Source organism: Equus caballus, chromosome 18, assembly GCF_041296265.1.
Source record: "Equus caballus isolate H_3958 breed thoroughbred chromosome 18, TB-T2T, whole genome shotgun sequence".
Classification (NCBI taxonomy): Eukaryota; Metazoa; Chordata; class Mammalia; order Perissodactyla; family Equidae; genus Equus; species Equus caballus.
The window spans coordinates 64,118,130-64,144,625 of NC_091701.1; the positions used below are offsets into that span (position 1 = coordinate 64,118,130).

Here is a 26,496-nt window from a genome sequence, read left to right on the forward strand (position 1 = left end):
AAGACAAGAGGAGGGAACTGGGCCCGCCCACCAAGCAGCCTTGAGTGGCTGCGGCTTCTCAGTGGTCACTCAGGATGGGGGTGGTACAGGCAGGACCAGCAGGACAAACCTTCACTCGAGGCGAAGATGGACAAAAAGAGTCACCCATACTCGGCGAAAGGGAACGCGTAGGAAAGACACAAGTGCAGTGGGTTCCAACCCGCTTGCCGGGATTCGCCCTCATGCCTGCCACAACCTGGAAACCAGGTGAACTACATCACGTGTGACGCACGGTCATTTTCCCACGTTCCGTCCCTGCCCCCTCCGGGCCGGCAGCGGCAAAAGCGCACGCGCAGCTCTGCTTCCGGGCCCCCTCTCCTCGCTACCCACAATGCTCAGCGGCATCGACCTGTCGCAAAGGCCGCGTTTCGGCGGCGAGTGAGCGACTAGCTTTCCGTGCGGTGCAGGGCGACGGCCGCCCGCGTCTTCCTCCTCCTGTTGCCGCAGGGCCGGGTCCCCTGAGGGTGTCCAGCTGCGCTTAAGTCTGGCAGGTGCCACCTGTCTCCGCAATGCCCCCCAAGAAACAGGCTCAGGCCGGGGGCAGCAAAAAGGCGGAGCAGAAAAAGAAAGAGAAGATTATCGAAGTGAGTACCCACCCCCTCCCCCACTCACGCCGCGAGCCCTCAGGGAAGCAGCCTCCCGGTTCCGCGCTGCCCGGTTCCTGCTCGCGTCTTCCGGGGCCACGTGTCCCTCCCTGTGGCTCTGGGTGACCCACTGCCCCTTCTCCCGTCCCCTGATGACGCTCGCTGCCTCTCATCGCCTCAGTGACGCTGCTGGCGCCCCCGCGCCCAGCCTTTGCCTCTCCGCCCACACGCCCGCCTTCCCGACCCTGGTGCGCCACCATCCCCCCGATGCCCGCCACAGGGTTTTGTCCTTCGCTAGTCCTCAAAATTGAAGACGTTTCTAGGCTTGTGTTTTAAAAAAAAACGCTGCACGGGCTCAGGCCAGACTCTCTGTGGAAGGCCGATTTATGACGAGCCTTTGTGTCCTTTTTTTTTTTCTTTTTTAACCCATCACCTAGGAGCAGTAGTTACTTCTTTCAAGCCAACATATTGGTGCTTCGTGGCTTTTTCGATCCATCTTTAAAACTGTTTCAAGTTCCATAAGGAGTGGGGGTTTCATTCAGGTCGCAGCCCACCGTCTTGTACATAGCACTTGATACATATATTCAGAATTAATAACGCTCTAAAAGGGATTAGGTTTCAGTGCCGCTACGTATGTTAAGTGCCCTATCGGAATTTATGTACGTGTTTGTCTGTATGATTATACATATGTGTACGTTTAGTGCTTTAACGTGTAGCCTCTAATGGCTGAGAAATGCTATTGACGTTCTTAAATGTTTTGTTTGTCTTCTAACGACTGTATCAGTTTCTGAAAGAGAATGATCCATATTTGAGATTACATAAATGTATCATATAGCTCCCAAGCATATATTTCTTCCCTCGATTTTTGCTATTAACCCTTCTGATAAATAGTTCCTCATGTGCTCTGGATGTAATTGGAAAAAGCCATGACCGTTTTCCTGCATGAGGTACATCTGAATAATAGAAAGTCTTTTGTGGAATAGTTACTTGTTATTAGAATGCGACCCATATGCATCTTGGGTGTTTTGAAATGAGATGTTTATTTACAAATGATTGTTTTTAATATTTGGTATTTATAGCCTTGAAAAATAACAGTGAAAGCCCTCAGGGCTTCATTGTGTAAAGCTAATCAGATCTTGTCTTTGTCGATTTTCACATAAAGTTTTGTTGAGGAAGATTCACCCTGAGCTAACATCTGTGTCATTCTTCCTCTGTTTTTTAGTATGTGGGCCACCAGCACAGCATAGCCCCTAACAGAGTGGTCTAGGTCTGCTCCTGGGAATCGAACTTGGGCCTCCTAAGCTGAGCACGCCAAACTTTACCACTAGGCTTCTGGGGCTGACCCCCGATTTTCACATAATTTGTTAAGTTGCTGATTTGACTTAACCAACATACAAAGAATTCTAGTAGCCTTGGCCAAGTTCCAACTCTGAAGCTGTATTTTTATGCCAGTTGGTACTAGTTAGAACTGTCGTGAAGTAGCATAGCTAGCAATTTAAAAACAGAATGATTGTCATCTTCACACCTGTGTCTGCTATCACCTTTTTGAACAATCTATACTCCTGGCACTTTGGTAGATCTCGGGATGGTCATCTGATGGCTTCAGTGCAGTGTAAACCAAGGGCATTTTTAGGGATGATATTTTACTTGTCAGTTTCCTTTAGTGAGGTTGAATTAACATGGTAGACCGTCATGCAAAGTAAGACTCCCATATAGGTGTGAAATGAAATGTTACGTGACAGTTTACAGTACACTTTATGTATTATTGAGCTTTAACTATATGCAATTGTTTTATTTTTAATTGGTAGAACTGGTTATTTTAGTTTTAGGGAATTATGCATGAAAGTAATTTAATAGTATCCCATCAATTAAAAATGATAGGTATATGGCTCCATTCATCTTCTAACAAGGTTATTTTTAAGGTAAAGAGAAAGCAACTTTAGTTTCTTTAGTGAAGAATTTGCCAAAGAAAAGTGCAAAATAAGACAGCTACATTTTTTAACTCAACAGAAAATATCCTAACAGAGTGGTGAAATTAAGCCTGGGGTTTTTCCCCCTACATTTAACTTATATGATTGCTTTTTTTTTTTAAATGGTGGTGAGGTTTTGCAGACTCAAGTGTAGTGCATAGATACCTGGTACCACTGGAGAGCTATAAAAATATTGTGAATTGTAGTGTTGTTACATCGTTTGTTGTAAAACTAGATTTATAGAGAATATTCTATTATCCAGCCTCGTTAGGAAACAGTATATTCCACATTATTCAGTACTATAGGTGACTTTTTTTTAACTTCCCTGAAGCTATAGCATGTCTCAATGGTTATTGCAAGGAGTTAAGGAGAGGTATAGCAGGCTTCTGAGTTGCGTTTGATACAGAACAGGACTTATATCAATTTTTGTATAAATTTGTACAATTCCAGTTACTAGAAAGGGTTATTACCAAAGCACTTGAAAGGCAAAGTTAAATGTATTTTTATGACAAACTTTTTTGTGTGGAGGAGGATTAGCCCTGAGCTAACAGCTGCTGCCAATCCTCTTTTTGCTGAGGAAGACTGGCCCTGAGCTAACATCCCTGCCCATCTTCCTTTACTTTATATGTGGGATGCCTAGCACAGCATGGCTTTACAAGCAATTCCATGTCTGCACCCAGGATCCAAACCGGCGAACCCTGGACCACCGAAGTGTAATGTGTGAACTTAACCGCTGTGCCACCGGGCCAGCCCCAATGACAAACTTATAATGAACATAATTGAAACATGGTTCATACTGGTTATTGATCTCTATGACTATCATAATTTTTGTCGAAAAATATTTCTTTATAATCTGTTTTGACATGTAAAGACTAGTATTTATTTCAGAGTCTGGTTAATTTGGTGAGGTTTTGTAGAAATATGACCTGCAATTCTAAGTTGGTCAAAAATTGATAGTTAGTGGAACATATGTGTTTAAGCAGCACTTTTGGATAGATTTAGAATAGGTGGTTGCCCTGCCTACCTGTCCCCTCTTCAGTACTTCTCTTGCTCCCACTCCCACCACCATGGGCGCTTACTATAGAAAAACAACAGCAGCATATAGCTTTTGAGAACTCTAAGGAAAGGAAATAAAAAGAGGCATGAGAGACAGCATAATTTAATGAAAGAAGCACCAGCTTTGGGGTCAGATAGACCTGGCTTTGAGTCGGTATTTCAAATTAAAATTTCAAACTGTAGTTTTAGGCAAGTTACAGTGACCTACCTGAACCACAGTTTCTTATCAGCAAAATGGAGCTACTTCCTCTGTTACAGAGCTGTAGGTTAAATGAGATGACAGGTAAAACACTTGACATATGGTAGATATTCAGTAAATGGTAGCTGTCGTTATTAATATTGTAAGAACTGGCTAAGGGTAATAATAATCTGACTAAACTGCATTGTCTATGCAGTGCTTACTTTCTGTCACTTGAAATAATTTCCTTACATTCCCTGCATTTTTTTCTTTCCCTCTTGGGAGTCCCCAAAATTTCATGAATTCATTTGCATTAGTAAGTATTTTCTTTCTAAGGTGAGTCTGTCAAAAATGGTTATAATTCTGTTAGACACAGCTGCCCCAAATGGCATATACTATTTTCTTTCATATAGCTAAAATTTAATAAATTGAAGTCAGCTTTGAAAAGTAGAAGGTTTGATTATGAAAAGGAAGAAATAATCTTTGGGTTTAGGGCAAGCAAATAAAGGATGTCCTGCTAAGGACTTGTAGCAGCAAGGAAGTAGTAATAGAGACCGATAGAGACGGGATCCAGGTGTGTAAAGGATGAAGCCAGAGAAATGATTGATTGCCAATGAAAAATTTCAACCATGGTCAACTGTTGATTCCTTGAAGCTTCATTAACCAGCTGCAGAATATCCAGTGCATGGATGGATAACAGAAATACATTAGACAGTGCATGTGAGGGAAGAGTAATGAGGTAAAACAGTGCCAGCCTCTGTGTACCCTAGTGTCCTGAAAGGTAGACCCCTGTTATCTTGGAGCACTATTCATTATTGACCTGTCCTCCCATCCCCTTCCTTTTTTCAAACATCTTATTTAAGGAGTGGAGGCAGGCCTGTAAAAGAAGCAGGTTTACTTAAGGGTGGGAGGGGGAGAAAGGGTCAGTTTTAAGTGAAGTCTGGAATTCACTGGCTGTTCCGGCTCCTGGAGCCTCAGGGAGCCATCCTTTTCTTAGAGTTACTACCTGCTTTCTAAACTCCTTTATATTCAGTTTCCCAAGTCTGAAATACACAGAGTTCCTTCCTTATAACCTAACTTTGTTGATCCAGCTAAAATCGCTGTTTCCCTCATTTTATTTTAACCGTGATTTGGAATCGATTGTAACCTTCAGTCTTCCCACGTCATATCCTCCCATCACCAAATCTAGGTTAGTTTTTAGGTATGGGTCTGTCCTAAGGTCCAGAAAAAGGAAGAAAACCCTTTTTGAAGTACCCAAATTTGCAAACCATCCTATTTTCAAGAGGCACTGTTGGTGTCCCAGATCTACACTGTGGTATTCAGAAAGCTTTTTGTGTACCAACTGGCCCAATAACCAGACTAGGTTTCTCTGGTAAGTAGTTTTTCATGGTAGAAAGACTAAAGACTTTGCTTGGAGTCCAGTACACCTTGGTTCAAATATCATCTGTGTCACTTAATAGTTAACGCTTACTGGGCCAAAGACAGGTCTCAGTGTTTGGGGAAAGGAGAGACGAGAAAAAAGCCATCTACAAGTGATAAATTTACCCAGCTCCTTTCATTCTCCCAGGGAGATAAGTAGTAGTACCCTTTTTACAATTGAGGAAAGAGGCACAGAGGTTAAATAATTTGCCCAAGATTACTGAACTGGCAAGTGGCAGAGCCAGAATTCAAACCCAGGAAGTCTGGCTCCAAAGTCCTTGCTGTTAACCGCTGTGTTATACTGTCTCTTCATAGTAAATCTTTTAACTTTCACAACAATCCTAAGAGGTTAGAGTGAGTCCCAGTTTACAAATAAGAGAACTGGCAAAGAAGGTAATTTACCTGGTTCTGTTTAGGGTTAGAATTTGGGCAGTCTGACTCCAGAGCTTATATTCTTAAATTTTTACACTATAGAGCCTGCCCGTTATTAGCAGTATTACTTCAAAAGGATTGTTGGAAGTTTCTGGACTTCAGTATCCACATTTACAGAGTGAGATGATAGTACTTCATAGAACTGTTAAGAGGATTTAATAAAGTATATATTCAGAAGTTTATGTTTAGTGAATGCTAGATAAATATGTATCCCCTATCTCTGTGGAAAAAATTTCAGAGCTCTAACCTTAGAGACTTTCAAAGCATAGCTCATTCATTATCTCTTAAGACTGGTTAATTATGTGCTAAAGGAGTGTAATTAAACCTGAAAAACTGTTTTTCTTCTGGGATCTGGAGATTATACACACACCTCTATCAGAAGCTGTTTTCATGAATACTTTCTCTTCTAGTTGGCCAGGTTCTCTTAAAGTACTTTTTTCTTTCCTGAGTCTTCATGTATCAGTATCTATCTTATTATTTGGCCTTGTTTATGGATGTTTGCTTATTCTCTATGGTTACATAGGGACATAGATTGAACCCCATTTATGCTCTTCTTTAGTGGGGCATTTGTAAATGCTGTTGCACTTTGCTCCTAATAATATTTTTATCTAGAGTTTTCCATCCCTCCCATGAAAGCTCATGTTTTGTAGAAGGAAAGTACAGTCGGCCCTCCATATCCACAGATAGAAAAGCCTACAAAGGCCTGTGATAGTTGCGTCTGCACTGAATCTATACAGACATTTTTTTCTTTCTCATTATTCCCTAAACAATACAGTATAACAACTATTTACGTAGTATTTACATTGTATTAGGTATTATAAGTAATCTAAAGATGATTTAAAGTATACAGGAGGATGTCCATAGATTAAATGCAAATACTGTGCTATTTTATATAAGGGACTTGAGCGTTCGTGGATTTTGGTATCTGCAGGGGTCCTGGAACCAATCCCCTGAGGATACCAAGGGAGGATTGTATAGCATTTCACACCTGGTAGCTGCATATGATCATTTCTGTCCATATGCCACATTATCCTTGACCATCTTTTCTTCTAATTGGATTGTGTTAAACTCTTATGTTTAAAAACAAGGGAAGCCAGCCATAAAAATCTCACTGCAGAGAATTTCAACTTGTATGTGCCTCTGACTACCTTTTTTTATATGTATAACCTATAGAAAATTCATGTAGAACTTTTTAATATGGGATATTAAAACATGAGATAGATGGGGCCAGCCCAGTGGTGTAGTAGTTAAGTTCACATGCTCTGCTTTGGTGGCCCAGGGTTTGTGGGTTCGGATCCTGGGTGTAGACCTAGTACCACTCGTCAAGCCACACTGTGGCAGCATCCCACATAAAACAAATAAAGGAAGATTGGCACAGATTTTAGCTCAGGGCCAGTCTTCCTCACACACACTCACAAACATGAGATAGGCATTTAAGTAGGGGAAAGTGAAGTTTTGGTATATGGATGGATATGGATGCAATGCATAAAGAGATATTTCCCAATGAGAAATAAGCTTTTAGAACTAAAACCCTCTTAAGAACGTAGAACTAAAACCTTCTTAAGAATGTAGAATGGTAAATAAAAAAATAAAAGAATGCAGAAAGGTCTATTTTATTGGTTTGAGATGCTATAAAATTATGTTGTGTGGGATGTTTTCAAATACTTATCCTATCAATACTGTTTTCCATTTCCAACTTGTCCACGTAGGTATGCAAGTATTCTGTACTTATGATATTCTCCCCATTACCACGTCCCTTCCCTTAGAAATAACCAAAATAAAGACTTTAAAATGGCCACTTAATTTATTTCAGACTGAATGCCTCTCAGAGGATCTCAGGTTACTTTCAAAAGTTCTGTGAAATTAGGAGACATCTATAATTTTGAACTTCAACAAATGAAGATTGATAGTGGATAGATGAGTTGGTGTCTGGCCTAGTAGAGCAAAACAGTCAGGCCTGAGTTGCCCACCTAGGAGTGTGCTATTGAGAAGCAAGTGGATTTGCTCTGCAGAATTCCAGGGAAGTCCAGCTGTGGGAGGCACTAGGTAATGCAGAAGGAGAGAGGCTGAAAACTAGGGCCCTAAAAGTGTGAAAATAGCCGATAGTTCCTGTCTGCTACCACTCAGCCACATGATTACCCCTGCAAGAAACAGGAGGGGAGAAAAATAAGTCACGAGGCCTCTCTGCTTCTGAAACTCTAGGCACAGAGGAGGAGGGAGGGTGCTTAAAATGTGAGCCTGAAAATGGCCACTAAGGAGTCTGTGCGGTAAATGAAGAGGGACCTTCTTTCAACTGCTTTCCTCTCCAGTCCTTTAGCCAAGCTTATTGCTCTCCCAGCTAGAGGATCCTTCTCCAGAGAAACAGAAAAGACAGAGAAAAAGACTTCACATGCCGGTGTTTGGTGGTTTCCTGACAGCCTTACCACCCATTCACCTTAGCGGGGAGCCCACTAGTCAAGCCTCCTGTATTAGTTTCCTAGGGCTACCATAAGAAATTGCCACAAACGAGGTGACTTAAAACAACAGACATTTATTCTCTCACAGATGTGGAGGCTAGAAGTCTGAAATCAAGGTCTCGTAGGGCCATGCTCCCTCTGAAGGCTCTAGGGAAGAATCCTTCCATGCCTCTTCCTGGTTTCTGGTGGCTTTTGGCAGTCCTTGGTTTGTGGCTGCCTCACTCCACTCTCTGCCTCTTTCTTCACATTGCCTTCTCTGTGTCTGTGTGTCCTTTCCTCTCTTCTTATAAAAATACCTGTCATTGGATTAAGGGCCCACCCTATTCCAGTGTGACCTCATCTTAATCATTACATCTGCAAAGATCTATTTCCAAATAAAGTCACATTCTGAGTTTCCAGGTAGACATGAATTTTAGGGGAATGTTATTCAACCCGATACAGCACCTCCTCCCCCCCCACACACACACTTGTGCAAAAGCTAGTCTAGAACTTAATGTATCTTCGTATGCAGTATTCCCCAAAATGTGTTCAGTAGTACATAATCCGTCAGAATACTCTGAGGAAAATGCATTCTGAGGGAAAATAAGATTTGGAATTGTTGTCTGCTCAAGGCTCCAGGATATCTGGTGCTTAAGAACAAAAAGCCCTGTTAACCAAGCATTGTCCTAAACTTATTTGACTGTAGGACTTCTTATTCTGATATAACAACTCTGCACATCCTGTAGAACTGATGTTTTCAAACACACTTTGGGGGAAAAAGCAGCATAGAGTAACAGGTTTAATGATAGTTGTAAGTATGTATTGAATTGTAAAGAATCCTGGGTGATGTTTTGAGGTCATTTGCTGCCTTGACTTGATGTTTTAGTACTTTGCATGAATAGAAAGAATAATTTTCTTATCAATAAGTAAATGAAAGAATGATTTTTAGATATGACTGAAAAAATAGGTAAGAAATTAAATTGGTAATGTATTTCTATACTCTTTCTCATTTAGGACAAAACTTTTGGTCTAAAGAATAAGAAAGGAGCAAAGCAACAGAAGTTTATCAAGGCTGTCACTCATCAAGTTAAATTTGGTCAACAAAATCCACGTCAGGTAAATAACTTAAATTTCTGCATTTTCTTCATATGGATGTGCTGCAGCATCTGTTACAGATAAAATATTTGATATTCTAATTGTATTTCAAAATGGAATCCTACTCTGTAAACTTTTCTGCATCTTGCCATTGTTGCTCAGCGGTTCCTCTTAGGTATTCCTCCAAGCCATTTTATATAGCTCTAATTTATTCTAATGGCTGCATGCCATCCTACAATGTCAATGTACTATATACCTCCATTTCAGTATTTGCGAGTGATTACTTTATTTCCAGCTTTCTGACACTGAGAACATTTCTACAAGAAATGTCCTTGTACATATGTTCTTACATGTGTTTATGCTTTTATTTCTGTGGCATGAATTATCTTGGTGACACTTTTGCAAATTAAGGGAAATGGATCTCTAATCTTAATAAATTAAGTTTGCCTCATCACTTTCCCTGGAGATTGTAATACTTTACATTTTCATTTGCAGTGGGTGAGTTATAGGTACTAAAGTTCTTTTTAATGTTTTTAAATCTGGTAAGTATAAAGTAATACCTCATTTTTACTTTGTTTCCCTCACTACTAGTGACTTTGAGTATCTTTTCATATGCTTGTTGGCTGTTTGGGTTTGTATTTCTCTGACTTGCCTATTCAAATCCTTTGCGTTTTTGGTTATTTGTCTTTTCTTGTCAACTTATGGAAGACACCTTTTGTCTGCATTTACGGATAGTTTGTGATGTTTCTGTTATATTTTGTTGTACAACAATGTTTAGTTTTTGTATTGTCAGATATGTCTAGTTTTCCTTTCAGGTGGTTAAGAGGTCTCCCCTGCCTCTAGATTGTGTGTGTTTTTCCTAGATTTTTTTTCCCTAATCATTTCACTTTCAGTCTGTAATTTGTCATATAAATTTATTTTGTATGTCACTAAGTTTATTTTCTTGCAAATGAATAACCACTTATACCAGCATCATTTTATCCTACTGAATTGAAATACCACTATTGACATATGTTAAAGTCTCAAATACGTTAAGATCTATTTCTGGATTCTCTTTTCTGTTCTATTTATTGTCTGTCCCTAGACAGTATCACATTGATTTTGATTATAATGGCCTAGTAACATGTTCTATTAGCTACTAAGGCATGTCTTTTCCCCCAGGTGTTACTCTTTTGCTATTTTTCTGGCCGTTCTTAGGCATTTATTCTTCCATATGAATTTTGAAATTATTTTATCCATTTGGCAATTCATTCAAAAAAATTAACCCCATTTTCTTCATGTTCTATAGATCTTCCACTTTCTTGAGTTTAAGATTTTATAGACATGGATCTTTATTTTAGAAAGTACTTTTTTCATCATCCTATCTCCTTTTCCTTAACTTTTGGAAACTGTTTTTTATTTTCCATCTGAAATTATCAGAAATATTATATACTCATGAGATGGTTAACCCCTGTCTGAAACAAATTTCTCTCACTCGTGCTGTCTACAAATTGGTACTTCTAACACTTTCCTTTCTCATACACACAGCTTGATTCCAGAGCCAAAAACTATTCATCTTCCACGCTGCTAACTTAGTAGCCTGGTTTAGTAAAAATGTATGCTCAGGGCTCAGAGTCAGATCACCTTGGGTATGAGTCTCCCATCTTATTTGTTATGTGATCTTAAATTATTTAGCGACGCTGGTCTTTATCTGTATAGTGGAAGGACAGTTAACCCTTGTAAGTTCCCTATGGTGATTAAATGGGAAGATAATGTCTATCTTCTGGTGTAATACAGATGTGTAAGAAGAATTCACGTTCTTCCCTTATCTCCTTTTCAATCCTCTGCCTTCTCCCTCTACTTTTTCTTCTTGTGGGAAGTATATTGACTGGTAATTTCAGATTTCATAGACTTGAGAAAGCCATAAGATTTGTGGTCATAGTTAGGTTTGATAGTACATTCAGTATTATATTTTTGATCATTTCTTGGGTACCTGGGCTTTTATCTGCAAACATGAGGTGCCTAACCACCATATTTAATGTTGGAAAGGAGCGGCAGTCCTGCTGTTAGAGCTGGGCAAGAGGAGCCCCACCCTAGGCCTTGTGCTGTCGAGGACGACCCTGCTCTGTGTCTTCTTCAAACATAGCTCTCCCCATAGGCAAGGAGTTAGTGAGGCCAAGGGGACATGCCCACCCAGAGTGTGTACTAGCCCCCCTCCACAGCTTAGGGCCTGCGAAAGTCACGTTTGCCCATATCCATCTTAGGGTATCCTGTGCTGCCAGTATGCCTGAAGTAGTCGAAGGGAGGGTATGTGCCTGGAGCGTGGACAGGGCCCAGATCCCTACTGTGTCCACCTCATCACCTTCCACCTCCTTGCACACACATGGTGGGATGAAACCCATGGTGGGAAGAGGAGGAGCTGGGAGTTGACTCTTGCTTTACTGCCTTGCTTCAGAGTGGAACTCCGTGGAACCTGAGTGTTTTAAATTTGAACGTGTCTTTCCAGATCATCAGGTATATTTGTCAAGTAGGGATACAAACCATTATTTTATTTAACTTTAGTTTGATTTCTAGCTTATAAACATCTACAAAAATAGTTTGCAGGCCTCCATTGTATTCTTCCTCTGAGCCCCAGAAACGTATGAGTGGGCCTGATGTGCAAAGTATACTTTTATTAAAAATAGTGACTTAAATTTCTTCTTTTTAAAAATTATTTCCCATTTTTCTATTTAAGCATACCCACCACATAGTCAGAGTCAGGATTTGGAATGACTTTAACCTTATCATAGCATTTGGCCACTCCCTTCCTGAAATTGCCTCTTCCTTGAATACTTTTTTATCCTAGATTTCTGCCTATTTGTTTGATGTTTCTTGGTCTTTTCAGTGGGCTTTTTATAGATTCTATTGGCTCATTTAATATTGGTATTCTTCAGAGAACTGTGAACTTTTTTGTCACTTTATTTGCTGTCCTTGAGTGGTCACATACACACCCAAAGTTTTAATTGTTATATGTAAGCTGCTATTTCTAAAATCTTTCTCTTGAAATAGACCCTCTCTCCAGAAATCAAGATTCATGTCCAGCTGCCTTCTAAAAAGCTCCACCTAGATGCTCTGTAAGCATCTCATATTCAGTACAGTCACGCACCATGTAATGTTGTTTCAGTCAATGACAGATCTCACGTACGACATGGTCCCATAAGATTAGTGCCATATAGCCCAGGTGTGTACTAGTCTGTACCATCTAGGTTTGTGTGAGTACATTCTATGATGCTTGCACAACAATGAAATCTTCTAACAGCACGTCTCAGAACATATCCCCATCACTAAGTGACGAGTGACTTTATATCTAAAACTGAGCTCGTCTCTTCCTCCTACCCTGAAACCTGTTCCTCCTGTATTCCCTGTCTTGTTTAACAGCACTAACCATACATGTGATAATCCTAGACTATTCCCTCTCTCTTATACTTCATGTCCACTCAGTCACTTAGTTCTATCAGTTCTGTCTCCTTAAGAACTCTGTCTCGCCCCTTTTCTCCCTCCTCTCGACTAATGCCTCTTTGAAGCTCTTATGTTTTCTTGCCTGCAGCAATTGCATCAGCCTCCTACTTTTCCTCGCCTTCATTCTTGGGCTGCTTCTAGTCCATCCTTCACAAAGTTGCCATCGTGATCTTGATAAAATACAATCTGATTGTGTCACTGCCTTATTTTAAACCCTTGTCTTATCCTGTCACCTACTGATACAGACCAAACTTCTCATTGGTGTTTCTCATACCTTGTTCCTTCTGGTCCCTGTATCTTTGCAGTGGCTGGCTGTTTCTGCATTCCTGTTCTTGCCCATCGGAAGAACTGTCCATAAGATATTAGCTCGGTCTAATTTTCTTAGGCATATAGGCATTCCTTGTTCCCAGAGCACCATGTATTATATTATGGTTGTTGACATGTCTGTCTTCCCACTAGATTCTGAGCTTCTTTAAATAAGCATCTTTGTCTTTTCATCTTTGTATTCCCTGTCATCTAACATAGGACCTGACATATAAATGTTTGGATGAATCCTCTAATCATATTAGGTATGTAAATCATATGCTTGGAACTATATCATATGTCATGTTTGTTTTGTTTTGTTGTGTTGATTAATCTCCCACATTGACCTTACCCACCATTTTTCCACAAGGAAAAGTATTTTGGGTGGTTCAGTTCTTTATTATGTGGGACCGCACATTTCAGGATGTTTGCATCTCTCGTCTTCTAAACACACCCACATGTTTCTGGGGAGTAGGTTGTTGTCACAAGAAGAAAATCTCAGGTGAGAACCATTTGCTAAAAATGCTGGGCATGTAGCAAATGCTTAATAAATGCTTATCACTGTAAGTTTTTGAATATGCTTTTAACTTAGCATGGTACCATTCATAGATTTTTTTTAAAGTCAGCTGCTACAAGATTTAGCAGTTTCATTTAATAGCTTAACCACACCATTTAATAGATACTGAAAGGCCCTTGTAACACTGATATTAAAAGGTAAGGACTATATACATGTAAATATAAAAATGTCTTTATGTTAGTGGTATTATATACATTACTATATAGTTAAAACTATTATATGAAATCAAATTTACATATTATACCTGGGAATATTATAGGTAGCACAAAGTGAAGCTGAAAAGAAATTGAAGAAAGATGATAAGAAGAAAGAATTGCAAGAGCTAAATGAGCTGTTCAAACCTGTAGTTGCTGCTCAAAAAATAAGTAAAGGTAAACTTTAAATTTCAGAAATGTTGTTTTATCAAATGTAATTTATGTTTAAAAACTCTTAATTTGTTTCAGTGTGTTTTCTTCAGCATATAAACCAATTGTGTCTACTGTGAAAATGATACTCCCTTTGTCAGAATTACCTATATTAATTACTTTCTTAATGGTTCCTTTATATATGTCCACAGCTATGTCATTGTACAATTATAACTCCAGCCATTAGCCCCTGATTTATGTCAAAATTAAGAATTCAGGCAGCCTACTAGTTGATTTATAATATCCAGTCTTTGGTAGTAGCCAAGGCAGACCTATGGTTGTATGAAGTCAGTCTCAAACTCTTGGCTGTATGCCTCTGTTTATGTTTCTCTTTTGCCTCCTGCCTCATTGATTCCAACTAGACAAGTAACTGTGCAGTAACCTATGTGTTTGATTTACCACCCCGTGCCCCCTTGTTTGGTAAGAATAAAAGAAACAGAATGGATATAAAATACTATAGAAAGAACTTAAATGTCTTACTAATCACCTATACGTAGTATTTTCCTTTCAGATTAGTGAATGGAAAATAGCAAGTTAACCAAAAGTAATTGTATCTCAGGTGGAAGCTATACTTTATGATCTGTCTGATTGTAACGCAAATACTAAATGCCCTTTAACATAGGTGCAGATCCCAAATCTGTGGTATGTGCGTTCTTCAAGCAAGGACAGTGTACTAAAGGAGATAAGTGTAAATTCTCTCATGACTTGACTCTGGAGAGAAAGTGTGAAAAGCGAAGCGTTTACATTGATGCAAGAGATGAAGAACTTGAAAAAGGTATTTTTTTTTAAATAAATAGCTATTAGTTTTGGTTTGTTGTTACAAAGATATTTAGTACCTTGAAGAATATTTTGGTCTTAGTAGGACAAACCTCAGTAGGTTTGTAAAGAATGATTATTATTTTCCAGTAAATCTGAACTTACCACATTATGCCCTTTAGTTAAGTAAATGAAGATGTTTTAAAGTCAGTGATTTATTTGGATTTGTTTCTCACCCTTTCTTCTAGTATTACCTTCTCATTTGCCTAAACTACTTAAGATTTTGGTGAATAATCTTACAACAGTGTTTATGCCTACCTTTGGTGTATTAAAGAAAATGTGTTAGGTCATAAGTCTTGGAATACAGCTTTCTTGTCTAAGGAGATATGCGATGTGGTTTGGGAACAGTAAAATTACAATATTTAGTCTTCATATCTCCTTTTATTTAGATACTATGGATAATTGGGATGAGAAAAAACTGGAAGAAGTAGTGAACAAGAAGCACGGTGAGGCGGAAAAGAAAAAACCAAAAACTCAAATAGTATGTCCTTTTCTTGAATTGAGTTGCTGTGGTATTTATCATTAGGGAGAATTATGTGGCAAGGTATTTGCTGCTGTTTTCTACTGGATTATTCTTTAAGTTATTGGATCTTTTTATAAAGATAGGGAGCATCGAGCTTTGTTCTTATGCATGTAGGTTATACAAAATTAGATTCTTGTTCAGAAGTAGTCTGAAAATCATGTGACTAAAGTCCTTTAGATGCCATTTTCTGAAGTGACCTTACTTTCTCAAATAGTAGCCAGTCACATACTCAGATCTAGGAATTCTTTCCTTATTTTTTGTGCAAAATGAATAGAGGGAGAACTGTTAAACTAACCCACTTAATTGATAACTTGTTCTATTTTAATGGTGGGGAGACTTAAAATCACAAAGGTGAAAATATTGTTACATATGAATTGCAAAATGAGTTTTTGGTAGGTAATGGCCCCTATATTGCAGGAAATGTACTTTTAAAACTTGGTGCCTTATTTCTCAGACCCTGCATTCATGTCCACATATTTATCTGTAGTGCAGGTACAATGAAAAACCTTGCTTGCTAAAATAATTCTAAATACTAGTTTTACTTAGATCTGTTCTATTTTTTTCAGGAAAGGAATGTTGTTTATTAGTTAATTTTTCCTTCTTATTTGCAGAGTTTATTCCCTGAGGCTTCAATACAATTGCATCTTGCACACATTCATGTTTTGAAGGGTCACTATCCTTTGTTTTCCTTTTGTACCTTGCTTCCTTCTTAGATGTAAGAAATTGTCTACAGGGGCCAGCCCCTGTGCCTTGGTATGCTCCACTTTGGCAGCCCAGGTTTGGTTCTCAGGCGTATACCACTTGTCAGCAGACATGCTATGCCGGTGACCCACATACAAAATAGAGGAAGGTTGGCACTTGGCACAGGTGTTAGTTCAGGGCGAATCTTCCTCAGCACCAAAAAAAAAAAAAAAAGTTTATAATTTCAGGTAATTCAAATAGTGTTTATTATTATTACTGCATGTGATTAGTTTTTATGAAAGATCAAAACAAAATCATTGGTTTTATTTATAACCATTTATATATTTTCTCATTTAAAAATCAGACTTTCAGGTTACATTTACAAAGGTTAAACTGAGGCAAGTCCTTTTTGTATAATTTTAAATTTGGAACATTGTTGAAACTAGAAATTTTATATAGATCCTTTCTAAAGGGAATTTACCATTGTATTAAGTATTTTAAGATTAATTTATGTGTGCGTTTCTGCACAAAGGATGCTCTGTACATAAGTGGTTTGCCTAGGATGTGCATAAGAATGTAACTTGTTCACATGCTTATGAATTTACCTTGGAAATGAAGTACACTGAGCCAGTACTTGTAATAGTATTATTGTCTCTGTAGGTGTGCAAGCATTTCCTTGAAGCTATTGAAAACAACAAATATGGCTGGTTCTGGGTATGCCCTGGAGGAGGTGATATTTGCATGTATCGTCATGCACTTCCTCCTGGATTTGTATTGAAAAAAGATAAAAAGAAAGAAGAGAAAGAAGATGAGATTTCATTAGAAGATCTAATTGAAAGAGAGGTAACTAGTGTCTTTTTCTTACTGTAAAAAAACTAAAGCAGAGGCCGGCCCCATGGCCAAGTGGTTAAGTTCCTGTGCTCCGCTTCGGCAGCCCAGGATTGCGCCAGTTTGAATCCTGGGTGGAGACATAGCACCGCTCATCAGCCCATGCTGAGGCAGGACCCACATGCCACAGCTAGAAGGACCCACGACTAAAATATACAACTATGTACTGGGGAGATTGGGGGAGAAAAAGCAGAACAAAAAAAGAAGATTGGCAACAGTTGTTAGGTCAGGTGCCAATCTGTAAAAAAAATTTTTTTTAATAAAAAAACTAAAGCAGTATTTATTGTGAAATTCTAGTATTTACCACTTGGGGGCAATAACATGTTATAAAAGGGGAAAAAAATGACCATTTCCCAAAGTTGCCTTACTCTACTCTTTAATTATTCTTGTATATCTAAAGTGTAACCCTAACCATAATTATTAGCCAATCCTGACATTAATTTTAGAATTATGAAACAATTTTTAGGTACTAGCCTCTGGCTTATTAAATAAATTGTTTTCATAAGATTGATACAGTAGTATATCACTTCATTAAAATGCTTAATCACTATTCAGACTGACTGAACTTGAAGTTTTAGATGTTTTCCCTGATGTCTTATTTTTTCACCATTTTACTAATCATTAACATGTATGGAAGGAGACAACTCCAACAACTACAGTTTTTCAGTTGTATGTTTTAGTATCACCTGTGGACTCAAAATACTCAATCTGCCGATAGAGGGGAATGACTCTTGAAGAGAATCTTCAGCTACTCATTGCTGGCTCAGCACAAGAGTTTTAATCTATGAGTTGGCAGATGTAGCGCTTGGGAGTGACATAAAAATGTTGAGATTATTGGAAATACTAGATTTAGGATTGTGTATTTGAAACTGTATGCATTTTTCCTTGACTTGGATAATCTAAATGTATAAATGTCTCATGTTGGGGTTATATACATTTGTTCTTAAATGGACATGGTTTGGTGTCTCAGACAGGAGGCAATATACTATAAAAGAAAATGTAGGCTTTGGAATCAGGTGTATTTGGGATTATTTGTATCCTGATTCGCACACATATTAGCTGTTAACCTTTGGTAAATTTTCCATCACCATCTATTTGCTTATTTGTGGAGAGCGATGTGTTAGCATATGTGTATAAAGCATTTAACACAGAATACCTGGCAGATGTTCACTAAATAGTATTTTTCTGTATGTTTATTACTTGATTATTGGCCCTGAGAAGCAAGTAGTGTTTTTTTGCTTAGTTTTTTGCTCATCTCCTGAGGAACACAGATGAAACTTGGATATCATCCTGGTGCTTTTCATATTTACTGTTTTCAGCAATTATGTTAAAACAATTTCTCATGACAAGTTTTACTCACTTTCAGTTTTGAAAAGAAATGTAGCTTCAAATAATATGTTTTATAGTGTTTCTATCTCTGGACACTCATTTTGCTCATTGCCATGTAAAATAAAAATAAATAAGTTTGGGGCCGGCCTGGTGGCATAGTGGTTAAGTTTGTGTGCTCTGCTTCAGTGGCCCAGGGTTTGCAGGTTCGGATCCCTGGCGAGGACCTAGCACAGCTCATCAAGCGATGCTGTGGTGGCATCCCACATAAAATAGAGGAAGATTGGCACAGATATTAGCTCAGAGACAATCTTCCTCACAAAATAAATAAATCAGTTTATTCTAACCTTAATGTCTTTATAACAGTCATAGGCAAAGACTTAATTGCATTTAGAGAAAACTGTTAAATGCTATTATAGGTGACTTTAAGGGGAAAACTTAACTCTTTTATCTTTGCAGCGTTCTGCCCTAGGTCCAAATGTTACCAAAATCACTCTAGAATCTTTTCTTGCATGGAAGAAAAGGAAAAGACAAGAAAAGATTGATAAACTTGAGCAAGATATGGAAAGAAGGAAAGCTGACTTCAAAGCAGGGAAAGCATTAGTGGTATGTCCCAAAATCACCCAAATAGATTCCTTTATGCTTTCTCTCATTTTATAATTTCTGTGTCGTGCAAGAGTTTATCCTTATTTAATAGGTGTATGTCTAAAATCAGTGACCAAGAAATGTTGGAATTTTGTCCTGAGTTTATATGTTTGTGTATCTGAATAGATCAGTGGTCGTGAGGTGTTTGAATTTCGTCCTGAACTCGTTAATGATGATGATGAGGAAGCAGATGACACCCGTTACACACAGGGAACAGGTGGTGATGAGGTAAGAGAGAGTTTTGGCACCTTGTCTCCTCATGTTGCTGGAGAGAAACAATAGAGTGTGGCAATAGAGCGGCATGGTTGAGAGTACCAACTCTGGGGCCCCATTCAAATCCTGACTCTAACCCGGGAAATTCCCTACACTCTAGGCCTCCACCCTCATCTGTAATACCCACATAATGATGAGCCCCGCATCACAGGGTACTTGGGAGAATTAAATTAGGTAATAATTTATATTTACTTATAGGTCTTTATAGAAATTGGGACAGTGCCTGGTATATAGTTAAGTGCTTATATATGTTAGCTATAAAAAGTATGTGTTTTATTCTCCCTCTGAAAGAAAAAAGATTTTTGTTTAATATTTTATACTAAAAAAACACATAGGACAGAGACTCTAAATAGTACAGAGTAGGGAGCAGGAGACAATAGCAGCGTCAATTGGTTGGAGGCAAACTTAGTAATAGCAGATGGCTAACTGTTCATTTTTTGTATGGTTATAAAACTTTGACTTACTTGAGTTGAAATATAAGAATATCATACTCGTGTAAAAATGTGATGTCAGAGGAAGAAACTTCAAATATGCCATTGCTATTCTTTTTTCAAGAAGTTTAGAAAAAGTGAATTTTGGCAGTAGTCAATTGTTTGTTTTCACTTGGCATTAATAATTTGTTTCATTAAAATAAATGTCGCAGGTAAAAGGCAAGTAATTTATGAAAACTTTTTATTAGTAACAACTTTCTTTTCTATATATTTTTAAAGGTTGATGATTCAGTGAGCGTAAATGACATAGATTTAAGCCTGTACATCCCAAGAGATGTAGATGAGACAGGTATTACTGTAGCCAGTCTTGAAAGATTCAGCACATATACTTCAGAAAAGGATGGTAAGTATGCTAACTTTTGTGTAATTCTAAGAACTAGGAATCTGTGCAAAGGGGTTAGACCAGGCTTGGCAAACGTAGATGCCTGCGTGTACCAGACTGGTAACATAAATGTGTGGTTTGGCTGTAGAAATGAGTGGCTGGGTGGATACTGAAGTCATTAACTGAAACTAAAAGGGGACGAAAATGAGTTTAGAAATGTAGCTAATGAGTTCAATTCGAGACCTCATGACTTAGAGATATTTTGGTTATCAAAAGTGGCATTGTCTAGGATACTTTGTGGACATTCGCAGGAGGGAAAGGTTTGAAAGTCATCTGCACTGGTAGCTGAGAGGGAATGAACTCACCTAGTCAGAATACATAGGATGTGAACATTCTAGAACACGCTGCAAAACATCAGTGTTTTAGAGTAGTCAAAAGAGGAAAAGCTTGGGAAAGACACTAAGACGGACAGAGAAAAATTAAGAAGAGTTTCCAAAAAATCAAGTAGGCTAAGAATTGGAAATAATTCTTAGTTGCAGTTAGGAAAAGAGTTGTAGGAATAGGGTGCCAGTTTTCATTAGGACTGCAGTAATACAAAGAATGAAGACAAAAATCAGTACAGACCACTCATTCTTAAGAACTTTGAGGGGAGACAGGGTCATGGGAAGGGCTTTTTAGGATATGGGAAATCTAGATATATCTGTAGGCCCTAGTAAAAGGATCTGGGAGAGGAGGGAAAATTGAAGATGAAAGGGTATTGGTTATAGAAGCAAGATCTGAAAGTATAAATAATGAGTTCCGTTAAGGGTGAAAATTATAGTTATATCTAATTGTACCTTGAGTAAGGAGTTTGAAGAGAGAAGTAAAAGTTTGGCATGGTTGCTATGAGAGAAAAAGGTAGAAATCAAGGCAAAAGTTGAGCGAGAAAAAGCTAAACCTTATTTTTACAATAAAGGAGTACAAGTATAACTTGAAAAGCTTGACTGCCCTCCTGAGATCTGAAAATGCTGTCAGATTTTATCTTAGTTCCAATCTGCAGACTCATTTGCTCCTTTTAGAAGTCAGGCTTTGGTGAGAGTAGGCACCATTTCAAGTACTTAGAGGTTATAATCTCCAAGACTGTCATCAGAGATGTTTGAAATAGCAAAAATCTAAATTAGGCTATTAAAAATTGTCTTTGTGTAAATATTGGTGTCACTGAACAAGAAAAAGCAGCATTTTGTTCTCAATAGTTTATAGCCTGTAAGGAAAAGGAGCTGCATAGCCCTAGGTTCTTTTTTCACAACTTGATGACAAGATGAAATGTTTCTGGATTGACACTCATTTACAGCATTACAACTATGTGACTTAACTACTATTTGCAAAACTAAAAGCTAAGTAGCTGCTTATATCATAAACATTTTTAAATTCTATAACCGTTTATTCAGACAAAATATTATGTGGAAGTTGACTTTTTAAAAACCTAATTGCTAGATCATGTAGGGAACACAAAGTTATATAAGATAAATCTTGCCCTCAAATGTGTGAACCATTAAGCAGTCAGATGTCTACAGTAAAAGACATACTTTATACTAGGTATATATAATTGGTACACATAAGCTCAGAAAAAGAAAGATCAGTCCTTGTTGGAGTAATCTTAGGGAAGGTTTTCATGGAAAAAGGAAAAGAGGAAGTGTAGTATCAGTCTGTGACTGTCAGTTGCTAATGTAATAGTGTTTTCTGTTTCTAGGCCTTATTGATTTCAATTTTTGTTTTTAGAAAACAAATTAAGTGAAGCTTCCGGAGGTAGGGCTGAAAATGGTGAAAGAAGTGATTTGGAAGAGGACATTGAAGGGGAGGGACAGGAAAATGGAGTCATCGATGCTGTTCCTGTTGATGAAAATCTTTTTACCGGGGAAGATTTGGATGAACTAGAAGAAGAATTAAACACACTTGATTTAGAAGAATGACACCACACAGTCAAGGAAAAAATTAAGCCGGCTCAGCATGAGTTGAAATTGACTACATTAATATTTTTCCACCTAGAATTCTTCAGCAAGATGTTTATTTCCCATGCTGATTCTGGAGGGCTTACTCTTCCTCCAAAAAAGGAATATTCTCCCTACGTCTTGTCTTCTGACTTTGGCTACATCTCATAGTAAGTTCAGAGTAGTTCATGATAAATTGAAAATATAATGGTCATTGCAGAAAATGATTGATTGTTGTAACTGTCCACTCAAGTAGGAAGTGTAACTGCTTTTCCAGCTTTTGATTTTCATTGGGCATGTGTTATTACAAGGACAACATAAATTTAAGTTTAAAATACCCTTCATTTAACACAGTTTTTAATGAGTGGTTTCATTTCCTTTGTATTCATATGTTTAAAAGACTGCCTAAAATATGAGCACTGTACTTCATAAAGGAAACTACATATGCAGATTCAGTATTGTTTACCTTTGGACAATTAGATGGACATATAAAATGAAACTTCTTTAATCTGACAGGATCAGCTGCAATGCCCTGTGTTAAACTGTTTTAAACTTTTTCCTCTTTTTTGCCAATAAAGTTGTAAATAAAGACCATCATACATTAAAATCCAAATAATGGGCCTTTTTTTTTTAAGTTTTTCTATGAAAGTTTTCTTAGTATTTCTAGCTTGAGGATTTTAACTTAATATCTCTTATGGTTAGTTAACAATCACAGAAGGCACAAACATTTAAAGGGTTCTCTTAATAGTGATTACAGAACTGTGTAGACTACTGACAGTACTACTGTGAGTTCACTAACACTTATCTTGAAAAGAGACTACAGGTGATGTTATATGAAAGGGTAATTCATGGACTGATACATCATCAGCCTCATTGAATATCAACTACAGTTGAACCAAACACTACTTAAGCATTGTTGTGGAGATCCATGATGATAGTACATACTAACCTTTGATTACTCTGTTTGAAAGAGTGTAAACAAATCTGCCTTTGACGTTGAGATCCCCTGAAAAATTAGGGTGATACTTTTAAAATGGACGTAATTTGCTAATGACATGCTTAGTACTAGTCATACTTTATTATCATTTTTATGTAAATATAGTTTCTAATAGTAATGCAGTGCTGCTTTTGTTATTTGCACATGTAAATGGATTTTAAGGCAACTAACCTAATAGCACTAAAATGTCAGGTGACCTGGACCCTAATCTTGTTTCTGCCTTAGATAAGTTGCATGATTTTCACATCTCTGGATCTTAGTTTCTTTATCTGCGTATAGAAGTTAAACTTCTGAATTGTAAAACTTAAGAAAAAATGATTGTAAATCATGTCAAATGGTAACATCAATATTGATAAAGAAATTGACTGCCTAGCTATTCAGTATTAGTACTATAATTGACATTTTTCAAATGTAGAATATCATGAGCCAAGTTTATTTCCATCTACAATGAAAGTGTACTTAAATACTTTGTATATAAAAAAGACTGCTTGAGGTTTAAAGTTGATATCTGAAAGGTTTGTTCTATTATTTTCATAAAAACGTTTTAAAATGTTATACTTGCTGCATTATTTAATAATGAAACATTTCCAAAATAATCTAAAGAATTTAGATCTTTCTAAAGCTATAACCCAAGCAATCTTTTTTTTTGCATTTTTAAAACCATCTAAAACTTTCCTAAGAATTCTCTCTTAAAAGTTAGAATCCATTTACTTTAGACCCTAAGTCATTTTCTTTTAAGTATATTTAAGGTAGGCCTAAAGTAAACGAGTATGCTGAAGGCTTTTAGTTGTTTAGTTTAAAGTCTTACTACTTTACAGCAAACATGTGATTTTGAAAGCAAATTTTCTTTAATAAGCAAATCAAAGGGAAAATGCTACAGTGTGGAGATAATTTTTGATATCTACAATTCTTTAAATCTAGGAACGCCTTTATTTATCTTGCCTGTAGGTTTCTTCCATTTTAAATGCAATATATGCTCAGAGAATGCCAAAAACATTTTAATATGAGAAAGTCAAAATGCAAAATTAAATCTGCTTCTAAAATAACATGTAGTACCTTTAGAGGCCAGTAGGTATAATTGTTGTGTTGTTCATAGTATTACCCTATATTAGTACAGTAAGTCTGAAATTGGCTTTTTCAAACCCATTCACACATAACTTTAATTTTAATTAGTTTTTTCTTATAAATTGTTCTTTTATATAATTCCCATTGTTAACATAGATCTCTGTAATCTAATTTCAATTATGTGAGTTAGCTTCATTTTTAAAGGTTTATAGTTTAGAAATTCAGAAATGAATAATGAAGCCTCCTGCAGCAGGGGAACTATGGCTTTGCACGCACTTCTTTCTAGTCTGTAAAATGAGATAATTTTACCAAACGTAAGAACTTTTCATTTTCTCCTTAATATCTAGGAGATTGCATCAGCCTACATTCTTTTTATCCTATACTTAATAATGATTAGACCTATAATGATCCCATGTTTGCCAAAATGTAATTCAGAATAGTTAGATTATGAATTTTACCTCATTTCTGCACAAATGATTTGTATGATACTGGAAGCCCACCATGGGTGGACTGATATAAAATTGTATAATTGTTGTATTACATATTTTTAATATTTGAATTAGTCAACTCTGACCGTTAATGTGATAGGAATGAAACTACAGAATCGGACGTTTAGATGTAGCAGATCATTACGAAAGCATCGCATCCATCCTTAGGTTTTAACACACAAGGTGGACAGAGGGAGTTTGTGACAGAAGTTCATACAGAGAATGATATGAGTTCCACTTGTATTCGGGGTAGTGAACTTTGTGTAAAAAACTTTCAGGATCACAGACTACCTCTCACTCTCTTTATTAAGTTCGGGACCGATTCTTATATGTATGCTGTTATGTTAGTGCTTTCAGGTACTTAACACATTGTGTTCATACTGTTTGAACATGTTGCAACGAATGTATCTCAAGGAATACCAGATGACAGGATCGACTACCAAAATCTTATGTTTGGGGTTTTTGTCTTTTTTGAGTGCATATTCTACTGGTAATAGTAGTGTTTTCTAAATAAAGATATCACCTTATTTCTCAATAAATAAAAATTACAGAGGTAGAAATTAGTAGAAGCCCACAGCTTTTGAACTCTTAACCTAGAATTTAGTGACATCTGCAAAATTACATGACGTCTTCAGAAACAAACCTGAATGAAACATTAGTACAAAATGCATTCTCATATCCCCCCGTTTTAATATGTGTTTACCCTTTTATTGTTAATTACTTTTTGGTGGTGTGCAAAGAAGAGAAGCAATGATTACTTTTTATTCATTCAGTTGACATTTTTGTGCCTTTTTCCGAATAAGACACTTGTATTAGGCACTATAGATAGCATGAACTGTGTGAGTTAAGACTTGGTCTCTATGTGATTTGAGTATACATTTTAGAAGAGGAAAATCACAACTATTGTAAGGCTATGACATATGAAACTATGAAATAGTAAGTACCTAACCATTAATAGGAATGCCTTTGCAATCAGACTGTAGGCAAACTTCAGTCATTTTGTAATCAAACTTCATTGAGTATTTAGGTAGATAGATATAGATATATAAATGTCCTTTGTGAAAATATTGTGATGGACATTTTTCAGGCAAAAGTGGTTATTTTACATTGGTCCCCAGAGACATGTATTTCTGTGACAGCTGATCTGGTTTTCACACAGATGTATGTAAAATTTACTGATCCTTAGAGACCAAGTACCACAGTTTCCTTAGCCCTGTCTAGTTAGCCTTATGGTATAATTCAAAAGACAATGAATACTTAGCACTTCTGGCAGTTAATCTTTAGGGTATACCAGTGTTTTCAAAGGAACATATATCGGTTTCATCACACATGTGCAGCTGTTTCTTTCTACCTGTGAATCCTTTATACTGTATTTTTATTCAAGTGTTAGGGAACTGTGTATTTCAGTGACAGAGGTCATCAGTACCTCTTTTACTGCTGTACATATTTTAAGAATTTTGTGATGTTACCTTATTTATTTATTTTGAGTAGTCTTGCTTATAACTTTACAGCATGTATAGAAATGTAGAATCAAAGAAATATGTAATTGCAAGTGTTTGAGTAACTCTAACCTCTCAAGTTAGAAGTGTAGTGTATGATACACTAATTGTGTGGATCACTTCATGATTATGCATTTTTGTATATATTGTATTTATTTCACTTAAAATTAGAAAAGTTTATTTTGGGAGAAGTAGCATCGTCTGCATTAGTAGAAATGTTCATCTTTGAATTTTTACTCAGTATTAAATAGACAAAGTAAAGACTTCAGTAATGAAATCCTTTTTGATAATTTTTTGAATTACCATAATGGAGAAGCCAGTTAATTTGGGAAGATATGCATAACAAAACCAGCTGTCACCATTTGGTTGTATACAAGCTAGCTAACTAATCACATTGGTGGCTGGCTCCACGGATCATTTTCTTCTAATATGCTAAGAATTATTAGGTATTCCTGCACATCTTGCACTGGTTACCCACCACAGAAGGAAAAGTAAATATTTAACTTCTTGTATACTGCAGACCTATCTTCTACCCCTGTAGGGGGG

The 26,496-nt window shown here is 37.2% G+C and overlaps 1 protein-coding gene across 1 annotated transcript; it reads left to right on the forward strand.

The window, feature by feature from the left end:
- Positions 1-66: 66 nt before the first annotated feature.
- ZC3H15 (zinc finger CCCH-type containing 15) lies at positions 67-22,514 on the forward strand. The gene is made up of 10 exons (XM_023622165.2): positions 67-623; positions 9,128-9,229; positions 13,825-13,936; positions 14,592-14,744; positions 15,175-15,266; positions 16,650-16,832; positions 18,663-18,809; positions 18,975-19,076; positions 19,832-19,955; positions 21,693-22,514. Exons 1-10 carry the CDS (start codon positions 549-551, stop codon positions 21,881-21,883), a joined length of 1,281 nt encoding a protein of 426 aa, XP_023477933.1. The 5' UTR covers positions 67-548; the 3' UTR covers positions 21,884-22,514.
- Positions 22,515-26,496: the final 3,982 nt, after the last annotated feature.